Genomic DNA, 24712 nt, shown 5'->3' with positions numbered 1-24712 from the left:
GAACCAACTAACACTTCAGGGATGGCAGAATAAGGAGAAGGGACTGGGAAAAGAATTTAGAAGCTGAGCATCGGAGAGCACAGAACTGGAGACTCAGAGCAGGGCTTTCTCCACCTGCTCTTGAGGACTCTAGAGCTTGGAGGAGGCCCTTGCAGAACTGGAACCCAGTCCTCTGGGGAGCGTTGCAGCTGGTTGGTGTTGGTGTGTCCAAGGGGTTATGATGAGTCTTGTTCTAGGAATATGGGAGGGTAAATCTGAAGAGTAGAACCAAGTGCCAGGGCAATGACCCATCGCTGGAATAATGCCAACCGGAACAGGAGGCAAACAGGAAGAGCTCCAGCCTTCCAGTGTCTCTCTAGATTTCCTATGGGCAGAGCCTGCAGGAATGAGCTGACAAAGCAGAAATATGGCTTATTGAGCCCCTGCCCCAGCAATACCGGCGGAGTGTAGAAAAGTGGATTGAAAATGGAGAGAACCTCACAGGGGTGGCAGTCTTGTTGCTGAGTCCCAGCAGTAAAAGAAATTCCACTGTGTCTAAACTTGAGTTGAGCTCAGTTTCCTTGGCCTCTTTTACTTGAAGTCCTAAAGGATAATTAACCTTGACAACAACTAGCAAGTTGAAGATGGATCTGTTTGTTGAATGCTAAAGCCCCCAAGAATGAATCTAGATATGTGGGTTTGGTCTAACCCCAGCTACTTTTTTCTTTTTCCTTGAATTTTTTGAGCCTTGCTGATATCTCTAGGATAGGCATGTTTCATATTCTCCTAAGAGGGGAACCTCACAACTGGACATATGTTGCTCCATGTTATTCTATAGGGCTTTGCAAGCAGAAGTGTTTGAAAGTGCTCAGAGAGACTGATAAATATCCTCACAGCCACCTCCTGCATCATCTCAGGATTGTCAAGGTGTGCTAAGTGCACCATGGCCCCTGCGCATGATGCTACAAGAGGGGCTTGAAAGAAAGAGCAGAAAGTTTTAGTCAGAAAGAGGTAGTGACTTAATCTATGCTACAAAGTGCTGCATTGTTAAAACTTTGCATGTGTAGTTTCACCCTAGCTCCAACAGGACCTCTGTCTCACATTAAGAATTCAGATTACAGTGTCATATTAAAGTGAAGCTAAACATCTGTCTGTTTGCTGGGAGAATAATTTCCCTGAGTATAATGTGCCTTTACAATTGAGTAGAAATATTTGCACAGCACTAATATAGTCTGCAAAGAGACCGGCAAGGTCACGTCTACACTGACAAGAACATATGCTGTGTTTACAAACCTCAGGTAGGTGAACCTTTGTCGGATTTTATGAGGCTCTCCCATTCACTGTAGCCATTTGGGCTGCTCCTACCGGTCTTTTACAGTACACAAATAAAGGTGACTCAAAGTCTAGACAAGGTTTTTGGCTTTTTTTTTTTTTTTTTTTGCACATGAAGATGCATTCCAAAATCAAGATGTTGCATTGTAAAAAGTGCCTGAGGGCCTCTAAAGAGCAAGGTGGATTCTACATACAGAAATACTTAAATAATTACATTATAAAGGCCAAGTAGAAAAAGGTCTGTCATTTCTGAGACAATGGAAGCATTCATCATATTTTTGTTTTTACTGTTTTTCTCTCTGCTTATCAATATTTTATTTTTCAATTTAGATACCCTAATTGTGCTGACAGAAATGTGCGAATATATGAGAGCCAGAGCAAGTAAACAAGAATAAGAGAAAGGTCCAGCTGTGTGGTGTGGTAGCATTCACTCAGAATTTATGCCCAGGATACCTTAAAAATTCACTCCTCATTCATTCATCAAACAATGTATATTTCATTATCATACTATAAGCTACAAGGATTATTAAGACGCAAAAACATGCTTTCTGCTATTGTTATAAGACATGTTACAAATGGCAGAGACATTGGATAGAACAGAATTTTAGAGGAAGAAGAAAGTATCACTTAATGTAAGGAGCATTGAGGAAAATCCTCAAAGGAAGCAATACTTGAGTCCAGCCTTGGAAAATGAGTAAGATTTGAATGAGTAGGCATGCCAGGTGAGGGACATGGTGTGATGGAGAAAGGAAAGCGCCAGGACACACTGGAAATGTCAGACTCTCATCCAGCCAGAGGCCAAGATGAGGAGCCACAGAAAACAGGTCCCACGGGATGGATTGCTGCCAGACAGCAAAGGGCAGTCAAAGCCAGACTAAAGGAGGTTCAGTGCACCAGTGGCAATGAGGAGCCATTGAGTGTTCTTAATCCCCAGAGATACTACAAGCATCTGATCAGTAGATTGAAGTAGTTAAACTAAATCAAGTTAATTAACATACGTCTTACCTCACACACTTAGTTTTTTGTGGTGAAAACACTTAAAATCTGTTCTTAGCACTTTCCAAGTAGACAATGCATTGTTTTGAACTGTAATTACCATGTTAATAAAATAGATTTCTGGAACTTATTCCACTTAATTGAAATTTTATATCCTTTGACTAACATCTCCCCAATTGCTCCTCTTGTCCCAGCCCTGGTAACTACCATTCTGTTCTCTGCTTCTGTGAGTTCAACTATTTTAGAATCCACATGTAAGTGAGATAATGCAGTGTTTGTTTTCGGGGCCTGGCTTAGTTAATAAGCCGCCCCCCAGGTTCATCCATGTTGTCCCAAATGACAAGATTTCCTGTGATCTTTTTAGGATGGTTTGGTCATAGCCCTCATCTGGCCTGAATTTCTTATCTAGCACAAATTTCTATCATCATTCCCACCTTTCCTAAGTGTGTTTTTGTTTATATCTGATCGTAAGTACCAGTCAGCAGTTCAGACTGTGTGACTGTGAGAGGTGTAATCTTGCATGGGGAGCAGGAGAGATAGACTGAAAGGGAGTGAGAAATGGAAATAGGCTACCTGATAAGGGAGTGGAGGGGAAGGAGGCTTAAAAGGCAGGTGACAAGGTGTGGAAGACCAATTTAGCCCACCTCGACATTTTGCAGAAGGCTAGCTCTACAAGTGGTTTTATTCTGATACTTTGATGACAGTCCCAAGAAATGAGATTACTAATCCCCCTGTTAAGTGGTAGAACTGACTGATGTGGGAAAAGTAGGAGCAAACTCAGCTGACATCGGCTTACCTGGCACCTTCAGAAGGCCCACATAATGCAAGAGCCTCAGCCCCCTGGAGTTTTCTGTCCCTACCCCAGAACGAGTCCGTATTGATTTAATCTGAATTTAGCATTAGATGACAAAATCGAATGTGTGCCATCGTTTTCAGTTTTTCTTCAATGAGACGGGAAAGCCTGTGGTCTCCCAGCAAGGATATTTACCCCACCCTTGATGGAGCCCCAGTCTCCCGGAAAGCTAATACTCTGAGCTGCAGGACCTCAGACCTCATGACACATAAAATGCCGTCTCTAAAACATCAATTGGCAGCTGAGCCCTCATTTGTTTCTTCCTCTGCAATTTTTCTTGAGATTGGAATGGATTCATCAGCCAATTAGGATGAAAACCAGCCAATTAACTAAATCCCTATTAGCTTCTCTTGTCCAAGGGCAGGGATGAAAAGGAGGAATTCTTGCTTGATATAGAGAAGTCTCCCAGGTCTTCTTTCTGACAACTGCTAAGTGTGACTGCCCTTTGTCTCCTTTCCTACAAGGGGAGGGTGTACCACCTGCATGTTATTCCTGGGTCTACCCGGATCATCCCAGTTGACCCAGAAATTCGGAAAGTGGGTGCAGAGAAGTAGAGTCTCTTTATCATTTCCTTGCTAATGAAAAGAGATGTGATAAGAAAATTAATCAGTTTAACAGAATATAATTATCTGTAGTGTTAAAATCTGGCCCAAATAAGCAGTCTTATTTTTCGAATGTTTTAACTCTGAAAGTACTACCTCCTCATTGTAAATAGCTTGGAATATACATGTATGTTAATATTCACCTGTAATTTCACTATCCAGAGATAACATCTATCCACATTTTGGTTATTTTTTTGTCCCTCCAGTGCACATTGTTTTATATATTTGAGACTATATATAAAAATTTGCTGTATTGTTAAAATTTATGTTAATGATGGCACCAATATTCTTTATGTGAGTATACCTAATTTACTAAACCGTTCCCCTATTATTGTTGCACATTTAGATTGTTTTCAGTGTTTCATTATGATAAATTATGTTCTTGTTAATGTCTTTGTGCACAAATCATTTTTGGTTTTTAAATGCAGCTTATTGTTTCTTACGTGATGATGAGTTGCAGACTCTCTTCCCATAAGGTGAGGGTAGCCTGCAGAGGTAGGCCATTGAGGGGCAGGGTCTGGTTGCTGGCAGTGCCTGTTGGAGGCCACATACCGGTTAAAACTTCGTGGCCCCATGTCTGATAAACATATTCTTAATTCCAGAAACAGGATAGTCCTGGTATATTCACTGATTTGGACCTTAGGCCTGACTGGTGATCATTAAAATAGCACAGGATGGTGAATAAGCCATTATGACAGTTCATTTTAAAATGTGGGAATTGGGAAATCCCCTTTCTATAACAGAACTATTCGTGTCTGCCATCTAAGACATTCTTTTTCTTTCTTGGGATTAGAACACTTGGTAACCTCTATCCAAAGGTTGTTTGGTGGACGAAGAATTAGAACAAAAGGTGGAGAAAATTGAGAGCAATGGTGGGTCCCAGTGAAATTTTACTAACCCCACCAAGAGATACTGTTCTGTAACTCTCTCAAGGGGCAGGGCAGGAGGCAAAATTTGAATGTTTGTTTCTCTGTTCCATACTTTCTTATTGACCCTTTAGTCGACGTGTTTTTCCCTTTAGGCCTGTCATTGTTAAGGTCATGTTGCTGACCTTGTAAAGCTGAGAAAAACCTGCTTTCTTCCAATAAATGTTAATTTCATCAGCTGGTTTCTCCTATTATCATGACCTATGGACAATTGCATGGGAAGTAGCTGGGCTGCTTGTTAAATAATGCAAATCTCTGGATCCCGCCATAGACTTATTTAATCAGAGTCTCTGGTTTGAGTCCCAGATCATGCTTGCAACAAGCACTCCATTCAATTGTTGTGTATCCCAAAAATCATAAATTAAAATAATATAGGAACACATCGTGGTTAAGGTGTATTGGCTCTGGAGCCAGACTGCCTTGCTTTGAATACTTTCTAGCTGTAATACTTTGGACATTTGCTTCAAATCTCCTCGTGTCTCAGTTTTCTCAGCTCTAAAATGGGGATAGTAACTATACCTACTCCTATCCTAGGAGTGTTGTTAGGACCAAAAGAGTTAATACATATGTCAAACACTTAGAATGGGGCCTAGAATGGGTTTAGCATTTAATAAACATTAACCATTTAACCACAGCATTAGACCAACTCTCTGTTTATGGCATCCTGCAAAGACCTTTGACCCTTTAACCATTATTCCTTGTTTCCCTTTCTTTGTAAACATTAATCTATTCCCTTATTTCCTTGCTGAACTAATATTAGCCAATGCCTCTTATGCTCATAGAGTCTTGTTAAGCCCTGAAATTAGTGCTTTATCACTACACTAAGCCTTCATTGGTAGCTTCCCATGCAATTGTCCATAGGTCATGATAATAGGAGATACCAGCTGATGAAATTAACATTTATTGGAAGAAAGCAGGTTTTTCTTAGCTTTACAAGGTCAGCAACATGACCTTAACAATGACAGGCCTAAAGGGAAAAACACATCGACTAAAGGGTCAGTTATCAGTAATACATCACTTCTGATTGCTTCTGGATTTGGATTTTGCTTCCTGTTCTTTAGATCAAAGAGAAATTTAAAAAGTTGCCTCCTTCTGAGAGACTAAGGTATACAATCTCATGTTTGGTGATTTGGACTTTATACAAGGGGCTTTTGTTGAACTGCCAAATGAAATCATGCACTACTGTATGAGGTAGTAGTGAAACCTTTATGTTTTAAGAATGTGCTTTATAAACCATAAAGTAATACAAAAATTAGAGCTCTTCTGATTTAGCCAGATTTCTCAATGCAAAAATAAATAATAAATAAATAGAAAAGGGCAATAAGGGTAGTCTTATGATGAATCTGGAGCTAACGCTTAGGCTGCTTACAGAGGAAACTTCTTAGAATGTCTTCATTGCTGATCCAATTTCTGAGCAGTCCTTGTGACTGTCTTAGGCATCATGGCCTTAAAACTCAAATGTTCTTTTCATGTCTTGTCACCATGAACTGGTGTTTCCTCAGGGCAGTTTGAGTTCTCAGTGAAAACCAGAGCAGCACCTCCAGCTGTACTGAGAAAACTTTGTATTCTCACTGTTTCACACATACACACAAAAATGTTGAACTTTAATGTCTGGAGCCATTGATTTCAGAGAGTTTTCTACACTTGATTAGTTTCTTAAAAAAAAAAAAGCTTAGCTTAGATCATGAATTTCTTTTGCTGGATTATTGGGGATCTCCTAGGGAGGCTTCAGGTTGGAATCGGGTTTGTTAAGCACCTTGGGAAGCAACAATAAAGGAAAAAGCTGATATTTATGCCATATACTTAAGTAAGCATGACAACAAAAATACGTTCCTTGTGTTTAGTACATGAACTCGAGCTGTTGTCCTGTCTGGACAGCAAAATTGTACTGAAATACAGAGACCCCACTGACCAAGAGAGTGCTGCTCATTTGTATGCATATTGCAATGTAAATATGAATAATTAGAAAGCAAAAATGTATAACAATTGACAAAGCACGTCTACATTCATTTATCATTGAATCTTTGTACAGTAGTCTATGGAAATGAGAAATATCTTTAAAAATGAAACCTAAGGATAGGTGTGCATTCTTCTATGTTCTAAAGTCATATTGACCAATGTCAAGGTCTCTTGAGGTGGTACCATTTTACTACTTCTTTTTCCATCTTGATTATTGGACACAGTCTTAAATCTGTTTTTCATGATTGGTACAAGGATGGATCAAATGCTTGCCATAGGGCTATACTTCTGAAAGCTCAGAGCATACCATGATCGTGAACATAGAAATGAATAAAATGCTTCTCTATTTACAGTCTAACTCATAAAATTCTTCTATTCCCTTTCCTGCTGACCACTGCAAATCTCTTTACTAATCTACTTTCTTTCTTTAGTTTTGCACCTTGAATCACTCTTTTTTTCCTGTTCTATTTGATATCCCAGCTTTGAACTTCTGCCTTACCAAGAATGTGGTCAAATCTCCACTGTATCTGGTATTCATAGTTTACAACATGGATAAACAACACCGTGTTTCTAGAATCAGGCCTTACCTACCACTTCATCTGGGGAGGGTTACAGTATATTAGTCATCCTGAGTAAATGCCTAGCACTGGGCCTATCACAAGTACATGCCCAGTAAAATGACTACCCTCCCCATTCCCATCATTTGCCTCACCTTCCACTAGTATATGTCAGGTTTTTACTATTATCTCTTTTTTTTTTTTTAATTTAAACACCATTGCCTGTGGATCTACCAATACTGGACACTTGTCTTTGGAATGATGAGAGATGGAAGTCTCTGTTTACAAGAAATGTTTATCCTTGTTGAGGAGGCAGGCATGTACAAACTTACAACATAGTGAGTATTAGAGAAATGCCCAAAGATCACAAGGTCATGTGACTCCACTGGAAAGAGTCCGGAGTAGAGGGAATGGAAGATGGGAAAAGCTGCTTAGAGGAGTCATTGACCTGCACCTTGAAGGATGAGAATATACTCTATGCATAGGAAAGTAAGGAAGGATGCTCCAGGCAGTGCAGCCACTGCAGGCAAAGGCTTGTTGGTGGAACTGCCAGGAGCCCCGAAAGGCTGGGCATACATTTGGGTACAAGGTGTTGAGGAGTGCCAGAAATTCACTAAATCTATTTTCCTGCTAGAGTCATTTTGAATACAAGAGATTTTCCTTAAAAACCCTTTAGAGATATTTACTTTTGGTCAGTCACCTTTTATAGGCCCAGGCCCTGTAATTAGGTCTTGTGCCATATCAGAGTTCCTGATCTTGAAGAACTTGCATCTATTTAGGAAATGCATTTTTAAAACAATGAACAATATAGCCATGCATAATTAAGTAGGAATCCTCTAGCACCTAACCAGCTTCTCTAGAAATCCAGAGTGATGATTTCAATAGTAAAGGATGACTTAATGGAGGGATTGGTATTTAAATTAGGGGTGCTAAGAGGTATAGAATTTGACTATGGGGTGTAGAAAGTGGAAAGAATAATTGAAGCAAAAGCACAAAAGTAAGCATGAGCATATTGTGTTATTGGGGGTATTGAAATGAAGTAGAATAATTCTCCACTCATTCTACAAATTATATTGTAAGATCATAGTATGACAAGGACGGGAGAGAAAATGGTATGCAAAGCAGACACTTGGTCCTGCCCCCTCTCATGCATCCATCCATGCATCCATCCACCCACTCAATAAGTAGTTGTTGAGTATCTACATTGTGTCAAGTATTGGAATGGAAACTGGCAACATGGTGGTAGCATCAAATCAGAACTCCAGGGCTGCAAGGGAACACAGGTCTAGAGTAACCTCATCCTTACATTGCTGTGCACTAAATTCTGTTGTGGACCGTGGACCTAGCCCAATTTTTAGTCCTGGTTCTTCCTTGTCTGCCAAGCTCTCATGTCATTTGTAAAAGGGAAGTTTAGTAAGATACTGTAGCAAAAACTAAGGCACCTGGCAGTGGGAACCTGCATTAGGCTACTAGTAGCTAGGTTCAATATTCAAAGCATTCAAAGCTATCACCCAGATTTGATCATGGTAAGATTTGGGAGATGACAGATATATATATATATATATATATATATATATATTGCCTGCAAGATTTCCTTCCTGGCTAATAGGAAGTGTAATTATACAGAAGTCTAACAGGAAAGTTAAGAGGACAAGTGAAATGTGTTGGTCAAGACACTATATCATAGAAGCAAAATCTAGCACCTCGATAAAAAATACATTGCACATTTATTGGACAATGAATCCTAGTGCAAAATCATTAAAACACCAACGGATTATATATGTGGTTTCGTTCCATCTTTGGTGACCAGTTGTGTTGTGTTTGGGTTCCAAGACTCAGTGGCAGCATGAAGATTATTTCTCCTGATGTCTCATGAAGATAACTAAGCCCTGTTATTTGTGTAAATAATACAGAAAATACCCTACATACACATAAACCTCAAGACAGACTGGAACAGCTGGAGGTTTCTATAGAATTACACAAATGTGAAGACAATGAGAAATTGCAAAAACTGAGGTATCCACTGCTGCAATGGGCTGTAAGGCTAAGTTCAACTGATCTCCATATACAGTTATTAATATGTGGTAGGGTTTGCAATTCTACTGTACCCTTCATTATTCACCTACTTTTGCCATGTGTGTAAGGGTATAATTTTGCATGTACGTACAGAGAGAGTGAGTGTTAAAGGGATAGAGGGACAGTGAGATGTTTACATACTAAAATAAAGGACAGTGTATTCCATGATATCCAGATGTTTTGCAGGATTTTAGAAGTGCTTCACCAGATGTTTGAATTTGTGGGAAATCATCACCTAATACTGTTTTGGTGAACTTTCAGAATTTACAAAGGCTGAAGAAGATCACCTATTTTCAGTGGTCATATTATTTTTTTCTGGCATTTAATTCTTGTGTCCCTGCTGGTTTCAACATTACTGGTATTTGCTTCTGAAAGCCAAGATTCAGCTTTTGTATAAACATCAAGTAGGTCATGTGATTATCCAGAGGCATCGGCCTGGTCATTTTCTTCAGAGTTGAGTAGGTAGAAATAATTAATGGGCTGGTTTATTGACATGCATTGAGACATTCCTCTCTTTGTGGTTTTAATTCCCAGTTTCTATCAACTAATTTCAGATTTTATCTGAAGCACCCGTAATTACATGGTGCAAGAAAAATTGCTAGCCAAATGTAACCTGATAATGCTTAATATAACTGTTAGACTATATCTTAAACCTGATACAGGCACACAAGAGCTTAATGCCTACGTCAACCAGACTGTCTTTTATGCCTTCCTGTGGATTCTCGCAAGAATGAGTCACCTGATTCAGGAGGCTTAATTCTCAGAAAGCAAAATATTGAGGAGGAAACCATAATGGCAGCTTAATTCATCTTAATTCTGTGCTAGGTCTGAGGGATGAATGAGAGCAGAATGAGAGTGGGAATTTTAGACCTGGGTTCAAATCACCAGCTCAGCTGTGCACTGGCTGAATATCCTTGGATAAATTACTCAACTCTTTGAGCCTCAGTTTCCTATCTGTAAAATGGGAAAACTAGTACCCATCTTTGGGGACTGCAATTATGTAGAATTTGATGTAAATCTACCTTCTTTCTGATTTCCCACCAATGGCATACTCCATGACTTGGTGAATAAAAAGAATTGGCTATGATGATCATTGCTAATTTTATTGTTTTGATTTTTCACTATCACTTTGGTGGACAAAGATATTCAGCAAAGTGTGTCCTCTTATGACCCTGATTTTACAAAGGAGGAGACTGAGGCTCAAAAGAAAACATGTTTGGCTAAAGTCAGGGCACCAGGTTAGGGAGGAAGTATAGCACAGGAGTTATAAGAAGACAAGGAATCTGGAGCCAGAACAACCTGAGTTTTGAATTTTGACCTCACCACTTGCCAGGGTGTTTTTTTTTTTGTTTATCTTGAACAAGTTAGTTTGACGTCTCTATGTCTCAGATTCCATTAAGACTGGTGAGAATCAGGGCGATGATAAAGTCTACTTCCAAGGTGATTAAAAGAGCAAATTTCCCCTTGAGGGCTTTTTGAGGAAAGGGGCAGACACTGTCCTCTATCAAGTATGACTGAAGTACCTAACTACCTGAAGACATGAGGAGGAGCCAGATAACCTCTGACAGTCTTGTGCCCCCAAGAATGGTCCAACAGCTTAAGGGTTCCTAGGATCACTAGTCCTAACTCCAGATTTCCCTGGAGCTTGGGTGTTTACGGTCCCGTAGTGGTAGCAGGGGAAGAGCAGCATCTTTTTGATCAGGAAGGAAGTTTTGTCGTATAAATTACCATAAATGTTACTACACTCAAAACAGTATGACACTTACACAAGAATACACAAATAGGTGAAACAATCTAGAAAGACCAGAAGCAAATCCAATACATATGGAAACTTAATCTGTGATCAAAGGGGCGTTCAGTTTGATGGTGAAAGATGGTTTGTTTAATAAATAATGCTGGCATTATTCACTTTTTATCTGGGAAAAAATATTAGACCCCTGTCTCATAGCATATACAAATATTAATCACTGGTATATTTTTAAATAATCAAGTTGTAAAAAGTATAACAATAAAAATATTTTATAAAAATGTAAGAAAAACACATATATAACCTGTAGTTGGAAAGGCCGTCTTAAATGAGAGAGAAAACCCAGAAACCTTATAAAGAAAATTATCAACAAATCCAACCATACAAAATGGTAAAATCCTTATATAGCAAAATATCAAAAACAAGGTTTAAAAGCTAGATAAGAGGCTACAAGAAAATATTTATACCATGTCACAAAAGGTTAATATCTCCATAATTCACATGACAGCTGAAGTTGAAATGAAAAACATAAATAACCCAGAGAAAAATATGTGAAGAATACGATCAGAAGAGAAATGCAAATAATCAATGAGCATATGAGAATATACTAGAAATATTTCTAGTAGCTAGAAAATGCAAATTCAATCAGTGAGATACCATTTCTTCCTGTAGATTGCTAAAAATAAATAATAAATAACATCCAATACTATGGAGATTTTGGGGAAATGGATGCATCACACATTGCCGATAGGAGAGTAAATGTTCATCGTAGTCACTACCAGTATCTTTGAAACTAATGTGACAGCATCTATTAAAATAAAGCATGTGCCTACCTTGACTGAACAATACTACCTTTAGGAATCTTTTCTACTGAAATGAAAGCACCAGTATGAAAAATAATATCTCTGAGGCTATTTATTGCAGCATTGATTTTCATGGTAAAGTAAGATGGAAATAACTGTAATGTCTTTCATCTAGGGAATGATTGAGAAAAGTGAAGTGCATTCAAACTGTAGAAGTTCTGTAGCTTTACACAAGAAAGAGAAGCTCTATTAGTATGGACATGGAGGGACATCCATGGCATAATGTTACTTTTTATAAAAATACTTCTTTTTTAGAAAAGAACCTCTCAAATATATATATACATGTGTATATATTTGTATGTGTGTTTGTAGGAGTATACTGAAAGATGTTGAATGATGCCTAATACACTTTCACACTGGTTTCCTCAGGATGTTACTGGAAGGAGGAAGAGATGATTACCTCTTGCTTTATACACCTGTGGATCATTTGACCTGTTACCATACATACATTACTTTCTTTGTTTTTTTTCTTTGTTTGTTTTAAAGAAAGAAACTGATCTCAAATTCTAGTTCCCTAACCTACTGGCCGGGTGACCTTAGAAAGTCATTTAACCTCTTTGAGTATTATTTTCCTCACCTGTAAAATAATAATAATGAGGAGGATTGAGCAAGATAAGATGTGTCAAGTTCCTAGCACAGAGCTTGTTAAACAGGGGGTGATCCGCAAAAGAGAATTCCCTCTTACTCCTTTCTCTTTACCTTCAGTGATGTGCTTTTGGGGATCCAGCCAGTCACCACTTGGAACCAAGTACAAACAGGAAGAAGGACGAAGCTGCTGTTGCACAAATAAGTAATCTGACAACTCCCAAAAGCTACATTAAAATGATTTTTCTTTGGAGTTAAAAACCCTATTGGATGACCCATATCGCTGCTCACTGCCTTCATTTATCCAGGCATTGAGACCTATGGATCCAAGAAATAAATGCACATGGCTCATTGAAAGTATGGAATTAAGCAATTAATCCCCTGACCTAGACTCCCATCAGAGTGCCCTGTTCTGAAACCAGGCTGGGTTGGGTGGGCATCTGAAAGTTGCCTCCCTGTACTCTTCTGCCTGGATCCTTCACCCTCGACTGTTTCTGCCCTGAGAATGCTACAGTGTTGGAATCACACTGTGGTTCGTGCTGTTCTCCCTCCTCACTCAACCCCTTCTCCAATGTTTTAAATCCTTATTATAGAGCCAACATTATGCTAGACCATTTATAAATACATTTTCACAATCTTCCCAACAGCTCTGTGAAGTAGCTGTCACCCCCATTTTTACAGATAGAGAAATGAAGCCACCTAGTAATTTAGCCACCTTCTGATGGTTCTGTGGTAAGGACATGGTACTAATGATCTTTTCCCCATGGAATAATAGCTGTATGGGAGAAATATTGGAGAAGTGAGAAGATGGAAGATGCAGTGGCTGAAATTTTCCCTGTATAATAGTTGGCATTCCGGTGATAATCCATCTTAGTTGTTAGGACCAGTATATCTCTGTTTGAGGAGATGCTTCAATGTTTTAACTAGTTACAAGACTAAAAACACACCTAAAGCAATAGGATTAAAATAATGCACTCTCTATGAGTAAGGCTTACCTTAGCACTTGAGAAAAGGGCCAGGTCAGCTTGCTTCTTGCTCTGAATTAATTTAAGCCTTAATATACACATACCTTTATTATAACATCTATCATATTTTGTTATAACTATTTGTTAGCTTGTCTATCTTCCCACCATACTGAGTGTCCTGAAGAGTGGGAGCATTTTGATTTATCTTTCTATCCCTGGTTCATCAGATACAGTCCATTAATTTTTTAGATGAATGCACAAATTAATGATTATGGGTTAAATAGGATATATGCAATTGCTTAGAGGTTCCCAAGTGACAGCCCTAGTTCTCAATGGGAGAACTTACCTTTAACAATGGGCAGCCCTAGTTAAAGACCCTCCATGTGCTATGAGTCAGAGGCCCTGCAATGGAGGAAGAAATCATCAGCAAAGGGGTTAACTTTAAGGCCAATTCCATCTATGAAATAAATCAAATCAGAAACAGACCAAAAGCCTGCAGCAGTGGGTATTTTAAACTTGCTCATTAATAATGGCTCAAAGTGGAGATTTATTACAGTTGAGAAGAGAGGAAGAGACAGTAAATCAGGATTGGTGAGGAAAAGAGCAAGGGAAAGATATGAGTTCTTATTTAAAATGTATTCATATGCTTTATAACCCCAAAGTAGAGATTGCTATATTGAAGTGGAAGGCTTTATTTGTAGGATTGAATTCACTAGAGATATGTTTTATGCCAGTGTTCATTTTCCCAACTTTCATTTGCTTTCCCTTGACCGAAAAGTAGGGGACTTAGTTTATTGCTTGAAAACGAGAAAAGATTGCTTTAGCTGAGTGTCTTCATGAAAATATTCCTTGCTTCAAAGAATGGCTTGTAAAGCACTAGTTCCTAGGAAAACACGATTTTATTGGCACATATTTTGAAGAGAATAATTTTAAAACATTCAATTAGTTCTGCCTTTGAAATAGAATTTAAACACACCCAAAGCAATAGGATTAAATTCACTTAAAAACCTATGTCCCCAACTGTTGCTTGGGAACCAATTCTTTTCCCATTCAAACTACTTCAAGGATAGTCAAGCTTGCTCTTGGCTGTGTTCCATCTGAGGCAGATACCTGCCTTTAATAAAAAAATCAGACCATGGTATTTCCCTGCTAAACTCTCAGTGGCTTTCTATTAACTTGGAGTAAAATGCAAACTCCTTAGTGTGGCCTGCAGAGCACTGAGCCATCTGTTCCTGGTCTACCCAGCCAGCCCCCATCTCATTTCGCTCTTCTCCTCATCTGGTCCATCAGGCTCAAGTCGACTGACTTCCTCTCTGTTCCTGAACACATCCAGCTCTTCTCTGCCAAGACTGCTCACTTTCGCTCTGCCTTGGACATCCTTTCTCCTGCCACTGTTTAGAAGCAACTTTTCCAGTCCTTCCAGAGTCTACCAGCTGACCCTTCCAGAGAGACCACCCTTGACCATGCTACCTAGGTTTTCTCTCCCATACATGCTTTAAGCTATGATCCATTACCGTCTTGTCTCTACAACATGCTTACCAAAAACTTTACACAGATAGACATATAGAAACTTGTTTATCTCCCATATTTCCCACTAGCCTGCAAGATTCATGAGAATAGGAACCATATCTCTCATTCATAATTGACTTCCCAGAACTGATGGCAGTGCCTGACACATAGTAGGTCCTCAGTAAAGATTTGTTGCATCAACTTTCAGTGCCAACCCTAATGCCTGGCACATCAGAGGCTGTCAGTAAATGCTTTTGAATTGAATTTATCTTGTTGCCATAGGACTTAGCAAATTCACATAAGCTGTATAAACTTATTCCAAGTGCCTAATATCCTGCCTACAGCAGCAAATTCTGCTGGCTTAGGACAAATGAATAAGGAAGATGCCTAAAAGCACAATCTAACTTCGGAACACCTTCTCTAGGACAAAGAAGTCAAGGCCAGTTTTAACTCTCCTTATCGGACTTGATTCCTCTGGTTCCTTGCTCTTCTGACCTATTTGTTTTTGGTGAAAACTTTGTTGTTTTTGTCTGGACGTTGCCAAGGTGTGTTATTAAACAGCTGGAGCTTTTTTATTTCATGGGTCTGAACAAGCAGCTGATAAGTTTTGCTTTGGGTTTGCCAAGGCTCATGATTTAAGCAGTTGAAATCACAGAGTCACTGAGCATCTTTCAAAACTCACTGGACCCAGAGCCAAGAGAACGTTTGGGATTTGTAATTTATGGTAAGAATGGCAGTAGTGCCATTGGGAAATACTTTGGCAAGATAACACATCGCTGTGATGCAGCAGTTAAGTTCCATGGTTTAGGCTGTGTGAAAATTAATTTGCAAAAATATTTAGGTCTGTTTTGTGTTCTAGTTTATATGTAAATTAGAAGATTGTACAAAAAGGATGCCAAGGATGATGGAATTCAAACATCGTCAGACTGGTTGTCCATTAATTAGAGTGATTCTTACTCTATTTTGCTTTATTTACATTTTCTCTCAACAATAAGTTGTATTGATCAAGTAAAGACACAGCATTAGCTAATAAGCCATAATAATGGATGCTTTAAAAATAAAAATTTAAACATCTGATTTTGGAGGATAGCCATGGAAACTAAGAGAAAAAAATTCAACAATATTTCTCTTACCTTGGAAATAGAGGCAGTGCCTGCCACAGCATTATATAACCCACTTTTGCTCCAAAAGGTGACATGGGTGTCTATAAACCTGAAAGATAACACTATGAAGGGTAGTTAAGTATCAGAACCTTGGATATAACTGACAGTTCTGCACAAACCCACAGGGCAAGTTTCTCACTCTAAATCTTGAAGCTTTCATTCATACGCCCATCCTTGCTCTGCATGTAAAGTGGGCCATCTGACTCCCATGCCCCAGTAGGCACAGGCACTTCATGGACGCCTGTTTTCACAGCCTTCGTCCTAAACCATTTCCCTAGAATCTAGATTACACCACATTTGCAGACCTAGTCTGGTCCATTCGGCACTTGAGTTCCCTAGACTAGCTTCAATACCTTAATTATTGTCCCAACACTTAACACCGCTCCTAACAGCACTGACTTCTCATTTTTATCTGCACTAAAACCTTGCCCGGTGCAGCTGACCCCAGAAACTATCCCTGGAGCAGCTCTTTGAGTGCAATCATCCCCATCACGTCTCCTCAGAGGCCTGCAGATGGGACCCAAACACATCGCCTGAACTGAAGTCTTTTCACACCCAGGCCCTTCTGTGTATGTTACTCCATGGTTGTATGGCTCCTTTAAAATCCTAAGTTTATTTAGAATAGTTGACTTTCAAAGCAGTTTGATTCAAACCTTTGCACTTGAAATTTATTTTAACTGGAAAATTGGCGCTAATGTTATTCTTGATTTACCAAAAGAGAAATGATAGCAAAAGTCTTACAGGGGTCTTGGCAGCAATTAACTGAAATTTCCTACAATGATCTGCTCATGTATAGAGCCTGCTGGAGAGGAAGGGATTTAGAGCAGCAGCAGCTCAGTAGCACTGGAAATCTTGAGTACTGTTCTTTACTCTGTCCTTCCTCGCCTCTACCTGGCTGTGTGACCTAGAGTGGAGGACTTTACTCCCTGCCTCTATGGCCTTAAATCCATGTAATGAATTTAAGTCAGACGATCTCTAAGGTGGCTTCTATTTCTGAAAAGCTATTAATTCATAGCTGATTTAAAATCAGCCATCCAGGGGTAAATAAACTTAGATAGCAGTTCAGGGCTAGAGCCAATGAGGGACACAGCTGAGCAGGAGAGAGGTTTCTCACTTGTTCCTCGATTGGCTGAGCAGGTGATTAGCATCAGAGGCACAGGCTTTGATCGTGAAGTGGGGATATAAAACCCCAAAACTGTTCGTCATAAAGAATTCCATGCCCAATAAAAGAGAAGGCAGATGTTCGCATAAAGTTTTTGCTGTTTGTGTTTTTGTGGGGGTACTTTTTGGGCATGACGTTTATTACTGAAGTACAGCAGCAGCTGCCCACCCATGTTGCCACATAATAGCAGCCTTACAATCCATTTATGGGCTTGGAATTATTTTTGTTAATGCTTTTCATGGGAGTAGATGAAATGCAATGTGCACCAGCTGTAACTACTTTAATCATGCAGCTGCCTTCTAGGGAGAGCCCTGCAAGCATCATAGATGTCTTCATTGTCAAAGAGGTTATTGTCTCACAGAGTTTTAAAGGTAAAGGGGTGCTGTATTACTTTTCTGTTACTGCCATAACAAATGATCACAACTGCATGGCTTAAAACAGCAGAAATTTATTATCCTACGTTTCTGGAGGTCAAATATATTCTCAAGGGGTTAAACATCATGGTATCAGCAGGCCTATATTCCTTACAGCAGGAGGCTCTAGGTGGAGAATCCATTGTCTTGCCTCTTCCAGCTTCTAGAGGCCACCTGCATTCCTTGGTTCATGTCCCCTTCCTCCATCTTCAAAGCCAGCAGAGTATTATCTTCTCTCCTGGCTGACCTCTGTTTCCATCTATATATCTTTATATCTCTGACCCTCCTACATTTCTTTTATAAAGACTTTTGTGATTACATTGGGCCCACCCAGATAATCCTAGATAATCTCTCCATCCCAAGACGATTAACTTCATTACATCTGCAAAATACCCTTTACCATCTAAGATAGCATATTCACATGTTCTGAGGATTAGGATAGTAAATATCATTGGTGGAGAGCCATTCGGCCTACCACAGGAACCATGAAGAAGGTCCAAGGGACACATGACTTACCAAGGGCCACTCAGTTCACTTGTGGAGGTGCCATGACTATATCCCTGGCATGCTCACATTTGCCACTTGTGTGTGCGTTACTGACAAAGACTGCTAGGAAGATGCCCTAATGAAGGCTTTATTTTCATAATTTGAGATGATTGAGGGATAAATAAATATAAGATCAAGTCAGTGTTTTTTTTTTAAAAAGTAGTTTAGAAAAGACAAGTTTATATTTATAATATAAGTGCATTCATAATGCAAGAACTTTCTTAAATATTGTAGTCTTGCTAGGACGTGGTACCTTCTAAAGGTGGAGTAACTTGTAGTGATAACATATTTTAAGAAATGATAAGAAATGAGAGGGCCGAGGAAGCCCATGCACATGTGTCAATGTTTCTCCTCTTCCTCCTCCTTCTCTTTCTCCCTCTGTAACTCAGGCCATTGCTACCATTTTGAAAGTCATTAACGACTAAAAAGCCAATTCAAGCTCCTTAAACTAAAGGAAATGGTCTACCAGAGGCTTATTGGCATGGATGAAACCAAATTAGATATTTGTCATATTTTAAAATGAGACCCATCTTATTTTGATGTTGAAGTGTTTGTCTAGGCCAAGGAACTTATTTTTAGTTCTCCTCGCATGTCTGTTACAGTTGCCTATAACAAATAAGAGAGTCATAGAATTTGAGTATCTTTGGCAAGTGTCTCCAAACTCCTCTTTTGCCTTAGTTTTCTCCATCTATGCTATAGGCAAGAATGATGGCTACTGTAAGTTAAAGCCTTTATTCAATTTAAGTTTAATTAAACTTGAGTTTCTGAGAGGACAGGTCCATTTAAGAAGGCTAATGTGATTGTTAGGCTCATCTTCTCCAGGAGTCACTCCCTGCCTCCCCTCTACCATGGCAGGATTGGCTTCCCCTCATCCAGAGTCTCATAACATACTCGACCTCACACTAGTGAGCCTCCCCAGTGTGTTAGTTGTTCTTGTGCTTACCTGCCTTCCTCGAGATTCAGCCTAACCTGGGGCGTGATGCAAAATAGGAGTTCACTGCATGTACTATGGGTGGATGAATGAATGGCCATATAGTCTCAGGGGAATTTGAAGGACACATGAATCCAGAGACTCAATGGAAGTACTGAAAGGGGCAGGAAAAGGCTGAAAGTATAGTTTTGATCTTCACTGATATAAAATTAGTAGGTTGGCTCCCCACCCTTGCCCTGAAAACTTTCTTAAATAGAGAGAAATCGAACTGGAAATTGCCACAGAAATTTATTCTAATAGATGTTTTAATGTGACACTGAAAATGAGTGGACGGTTTCCTTTGGGTATTTGTGCTCAGCTCTCAATGTCATTTTTCTGCCTATCAAATGAACACCAGTTCTTTATCTACAAGTACATTAGGTTAATGACACAGTGTTGAACTAAACAAAGATGAAGTCAAGTTGCTAAGCTCTTGTCTGGCATTGATTAGGGGGCTCATAAAATAAGTCACTCCCTCAGTTTAGTCTTGACAACCCAAAGAAAAACTTTGTGTATACTGAATGACACTTCCCTTGAAAAACTTCCAAATAGGATAAGGTTGATTTTCACATCGTTCTTGCCAGACAGGAAAAGCACAGCATCAACTCAAGGGAATTGCTAAATATTTGTACTACCCCAGGCATATTGCAAAGATGATGAGACCTGAACAATGATGTTAGCATTAAAGTGTTAATGATGACTGCAGTCAACAAAGAAACTGCAGGATGAGTGGGCCTCAAACAAGAAAATCTGATGACAAGAGATCATGCAGGTGAGACTTAGAGAAGTGGACCAAGATTCAGACCAGGAAAATACCATAGCAACCCCCAAGGATCTCCATGGGTGGGTACATTTGGTGGTTCTCTTCCATTTTACCACGTTTGTACATAGCTCTGTTTATTTATGTTGTTTCCCCAACCTGCTACTCAGCCTAATTCTACAATTTCTTTTTGTTTCTAGTTCCTTCTTTCTGGGGATTGGTGAACTCAGCTTGGAATCTTTGCTCTGTGGGGAAACGGCAGTCGCCAGTCAACATAGAGACCAGTCACATGATCTTCGACCCCTTTCTGACACCTCTTCGCATCAACACGGGGGGCAGGAAGGTAAGCCACCATATTGCTTCCATGGTAAAGTTGAAGATGGGGCCATCTTGATTCTGAAAGCTAATCCTCAAGGCTTCAGTCTCTGTGATGAGTTTGTCCTCCCACCTAGGAATACCACAGACTTCAGACCTGCCGCCATTAGATAGAAATATGTCTAAATTGTGCTTTTTCTCCCTAACTAGTCAAACTTTTGTGCTTCTGATTACTCTGTACCTCCTGGAGGTTGCCTGAAGTCTTATCAGACAACCTTGGTACCCCCATAAAGGACAGAAAGCATAGTGGCCACCCCTGCCTATCATGCTGGGAAAATCTTTCCTCTAAGAAACTGCTTTACTAGGCCTTCTTTTAACCTCAGTGAAGTGAGAAAACCAATTAACAAAAATAAAATCAGACGTTCGTCATCTTGGGAGGAAAAAAACAGACAAAAATCACCTTAGTTGATTTATAAGAAAATCAATAATTAATCTTCCTAGGGGCATCTTGCTTGCTAAGAATCCTAGCTCCTGCATAGAAATGCTGAGCTGGGCTTTGTGATTCTCACACCTAAATCCCTCCTTCACTCTCCTCCCCCCATAACGAGCTCCTCTTTAATTTGTGGAAGGGCACAAGTGCCCATTGGGTCTTCTCATCACTGGAATCTTAGCACTTCTCTTGCTGGTTCATGTCTACTTGGCTATCTTTTACTTTACCTAACAGTAAAAGTAGGTTGTTAAAGGTAAAAAAAAAATGCACATGCAGAAAATTGTGTTCAAAGGTAATTTAGCTATTGTTAACTCAAGAGAAATGGAAAATAATTTGTGTGCAAAAAATTGAGGTTAAAATTATTGACAACTTTTGATAATACCAGCGGCTGATTCTTTAGGGTTTGGGTTCATTGGGCTCTGTTCTCTCTTCCTTTGTGCAGTCTGTTCACCATAAATACCATGAAATTTGTAAGTTAACTTTTTCCCCTTCTGATATATTGAAATATATTTTCTTGTACCATGTAACTGTCACAGATACACACACCCCTAATGACTCATCAAAAAGCTGTAAGTGACTTTGACTCAGGTCACAACGCAGGTTTTAAAAGACATTGCATGTGGTTGACACCATTTAGTTATGCAGTATTTGTGTACTGTTTTAAATACGACTTGAGAAGCATTTTTGTGGAAAGGTCATATATAGGTCATTTGGTTTATTGCTCCGATTCCATATAAAACGATGCTATCCTAATTATTGTTGCATTTACGGTTTTATTTTTATAAATCTTGCAAGGAACTTGTCATGGCTTCTAAGTACATTTCTCTTTAAAAAGGTGAATTATTTATTTAAAGTCGTGAACACGTGTGAGTTCACTGGTCAGTATTTAAGAAGGAAAAGTTGTAGTTATGATTAAATATTCAGTCATTCTTTCTTTCTTGGAGAGGGTGATGTAGGGGATAATTGCATTCTAGGCAAAAGGAAAAGCAGGGGGTGGAAAAGCCCAAGATACAGAATGCGGTTTGGTGCCTGAGTTCCAGAATGCAGCTGAAAGGTAGCCAGCAAGGCTGAACACAGAGAGTGAAGAGAGGCTTGCAAGATGGTAGGCTAGAGAGGACAGCAGAGGGCAGGTCCTGAGGCAGTGTTTGGGGGCTGAATCCTTTGCCTAAGAGTTATGGCAAGCATTTGAAGAGGTTTTAGATAAAGTATAGATTGGGAATGAGATGGAAAATGTGTCAAACTAACACAAACAATGGATATATAATTTTTACTTTCCATCAGAATGTCTTAAAGGAAAAATGTTGATGTGAAAGAAAAAAAATGTCAACACAGCTTCTCCCTAAAATTTATTGGGAAAGAAGAGATTGGGAGATAGTCTAGTGTTAAAAATCACTCACATGTTATGATTTGGGTTTTTTTGTTTGTTTGTTTTAGAGATATTTTTTGAAGAGATGATTTTGTATCTTTCCAATTCAGGAAAGTATACCTGATCCAAACCAATTTTCAAATGCATTGGAGTTTGGAATCTTGGCAACATTTACTTTTCATGATGTAAATATTTATATCTGGCACAATTTTTGTTGTCAGTGGTTTGAAGAGCTGAGAACTGTCTGATGGTTCCTTTTGCATTTGTGAAAGGTAGAAAATAAAATATAGTTGGTCGTGATAAACTAATTGGTAATGAAATGCCTAAATTTGCTAGGCAATAGGTAAATCATGTTTGTATCACATTTTGAAGGTGATGTTTAATGAGTTGGAAACTTGTTTTGAAAGTGAGAATTCAAATCACTGCTCTGATTTTTGTTTTCCCTTAAAGAAATACCCAACTTAATCGATTTGAAAATCACCCTGTAAGATTGGGAAGTTTTGTTGAATTTGGGCAAGATGTCACATTTTGAAGTCTGAGCCAAACTGGGTGTCAGTACGTGAAATGCAGCCTAGTAACTATGTGTTTTGTGTCACATTTTTATCCACAAGCATTATTCTTTCTGGTGTTCCAGTGTATCTTATGCACAAAACTGTGATGCAGCTCTCTGGAAGCCCCTGACTTGCGTTACTATGTTTATTTTAACATATTTGACCTGACATTGGGCTCAAATGAAGGAACAAGGGCTTTCCTTACCATAGTTTAAGGTTAAAATTCAACCTCAGTACAAGACTAGCAAGGAATAATAGTTATTCCTTCTCATCCTATGCACTGTGCCTTGAGTGTAATAGAAAATATTCATTTTTATTTAAAAATGAGATTTATTTCACCTTTTAGCCTCATGTGACAGGTTGCAGTCAAAATGCAGTTCAAACTGTGTTTCATGCAAAAAGTTATTTAAAATATTGTATATAATTACCTTCAGGCTGTCTACATAAGACATAATGTATATGAAACATACATGAATTTTTTGTTTCGACTTGGATCCCATCCCCAATAAATCTCATTAGATATATGCAAGTATCGAAAATTAATAAAATTTGAAGCACTTATGATCCCAAACATTTTGCATGATGAATATTAAATCTGTAATTGTATTTTTACAAATGGCACGCCCTTAAGGCTGGGTTGTACGTAGATATAAGACTCCTACCTTGGAACCAATCTCCACCCTTTGACCCTGTTAAATTTAACATCCAATTGCTACATTGTTTGGAGCTAATTAATCCATTCTAGTTAAAGCTACTAAATTAACTTAATCAAAAAGAGGAGGTTGGGGAAATAATTCTTTGTGGTTTCAGGTTGCTTAAAGTCTCCATATATGAAGAAGTTTGATTATGATATAAATGATGTTTTACACTGAGTTAAGCCTCACTGACTGTTTTAAAGATTGAGACCCTTGTTAGCCATTGAACTTGTAAAATTTCACAAAAATGTTCACCTTTCATGTCTTTTTGCTCAGACCAAAGTGAGTGTACGCAATGTGTTTGTGTACTAGTCACATAAGTGAGATTCTTGGTAATTTGAAAATGAAATACAGTATGAGAAGATTACCGCAGAGTAAAATATGGATAATTTCAATCAATTATTTTGGAATATAGATATTTGCTTTGAGGATTTGATATAGGTGGGCATTGAAAGGTTGTGAGTTTAGCTTTCAGGAAGGAAATATGGCACATAGAAACCTATCTGCTGATCTAAAATATCTAAAAGGAGAAAAAACATATTAAAACTGAGACTAAAACCCACTTGCCGATTCTACCATTTTAACCAAAACTCAGTTCCGTCATCTTTTCTCATCTTTTAACTCATTTAATAAAATAGACACCTCAGTAGTTAAGGACATGACAATTCCTTATCATATGTTAAGTATAAAAAGTAGGATCTATCATATGTTAGGTATAAAAGGTAGGATCTAAACATCCTTATCATATATTAAGTATAAAAGGTAGGATCATATGTTAAGTATAAGAAGTAGGATCTAAGTATAAAAGGTAGTTGATGACACGACAATTCCTTATCATATGTTAAGTATAGAAGGTAGGATCTAAAAAAGAGACTGTGATGAAGGATAATACTGTTTTATTTTTTCTTTTTTAAAGTTTCTAGATTTGCTAAAACAGACTTGCATTAATTTGGTAATCTGAAAAATACTTATGTTCTAACCTCTCTTTCCATTTCATTTGAAAATATATTTGGAGTTGATAAATGTGGTAGACAGAATAATGTCCCCTTCCAAAAATGTCCACATCTTAATCCACAGGACTTCTAAATGTGTCACTTTACATAGCAGAAGGTATCTTGAAGATATGATTAAATATAGGATTTTAAAACTGGAAGGTTACCATGGACTATCCAGGCAAACCCCTTGTAACCATAGAGTCCTTAAAAGGAAAAGACAGAAGCAGGACAGTCCGAATCAGAACAGAGACGTGAGGATGGAAGCAGAGGTCAGAGTGACACAGGGCCACGAGCCAAGGAGGCCTCTGGAAGCTGCAAAGCGCAAAGAAACAGATTC

General features: G+C 38.7%; 1 protein-coding gene across 1 annotated transcript in view; it reads left to right on the top strand.

Annotated features, from left to right (window-relative positions):
• The window catches only part of CA10 (carbonic anhydrase 10), a 537642-nt gene that overhangs the window by 209656 nt on the left and 303274 nt on the right, over positions 1-24712 (top strand). The window contains exon 3 of the mRNA XM_001171455.7: positions 20164-20306. Within this exon, the coding sequence (XP_001171455.1) occupies positions 20164-20306 (143 nt within the window). The remainder of the gene's footprint in view (positions 1-20163; positions 20307-24712) is intronic.

This window comes from Pan troglodytes, chromosome 19, assembly GCF_028858775.2.
Source record: "Pan troglodytes isolate AG18354 chromosome 19, NHGRI_mPanTro3-v2.0_pri, whole genome shotgun sequence".
In the NCBI taxonomy this organism is placed as follows: domain Eukaryota; kingdom Metazoa; phylum Chordata; class Mammalia; order Primates; family Hominidae; genus Pan; species Pan troglodytes.
The sequence above is the reverse complement of the archived record's forward strand: the minus strand, read 5'-3'. Positions and strand labels throughout refer to the sequence as shown.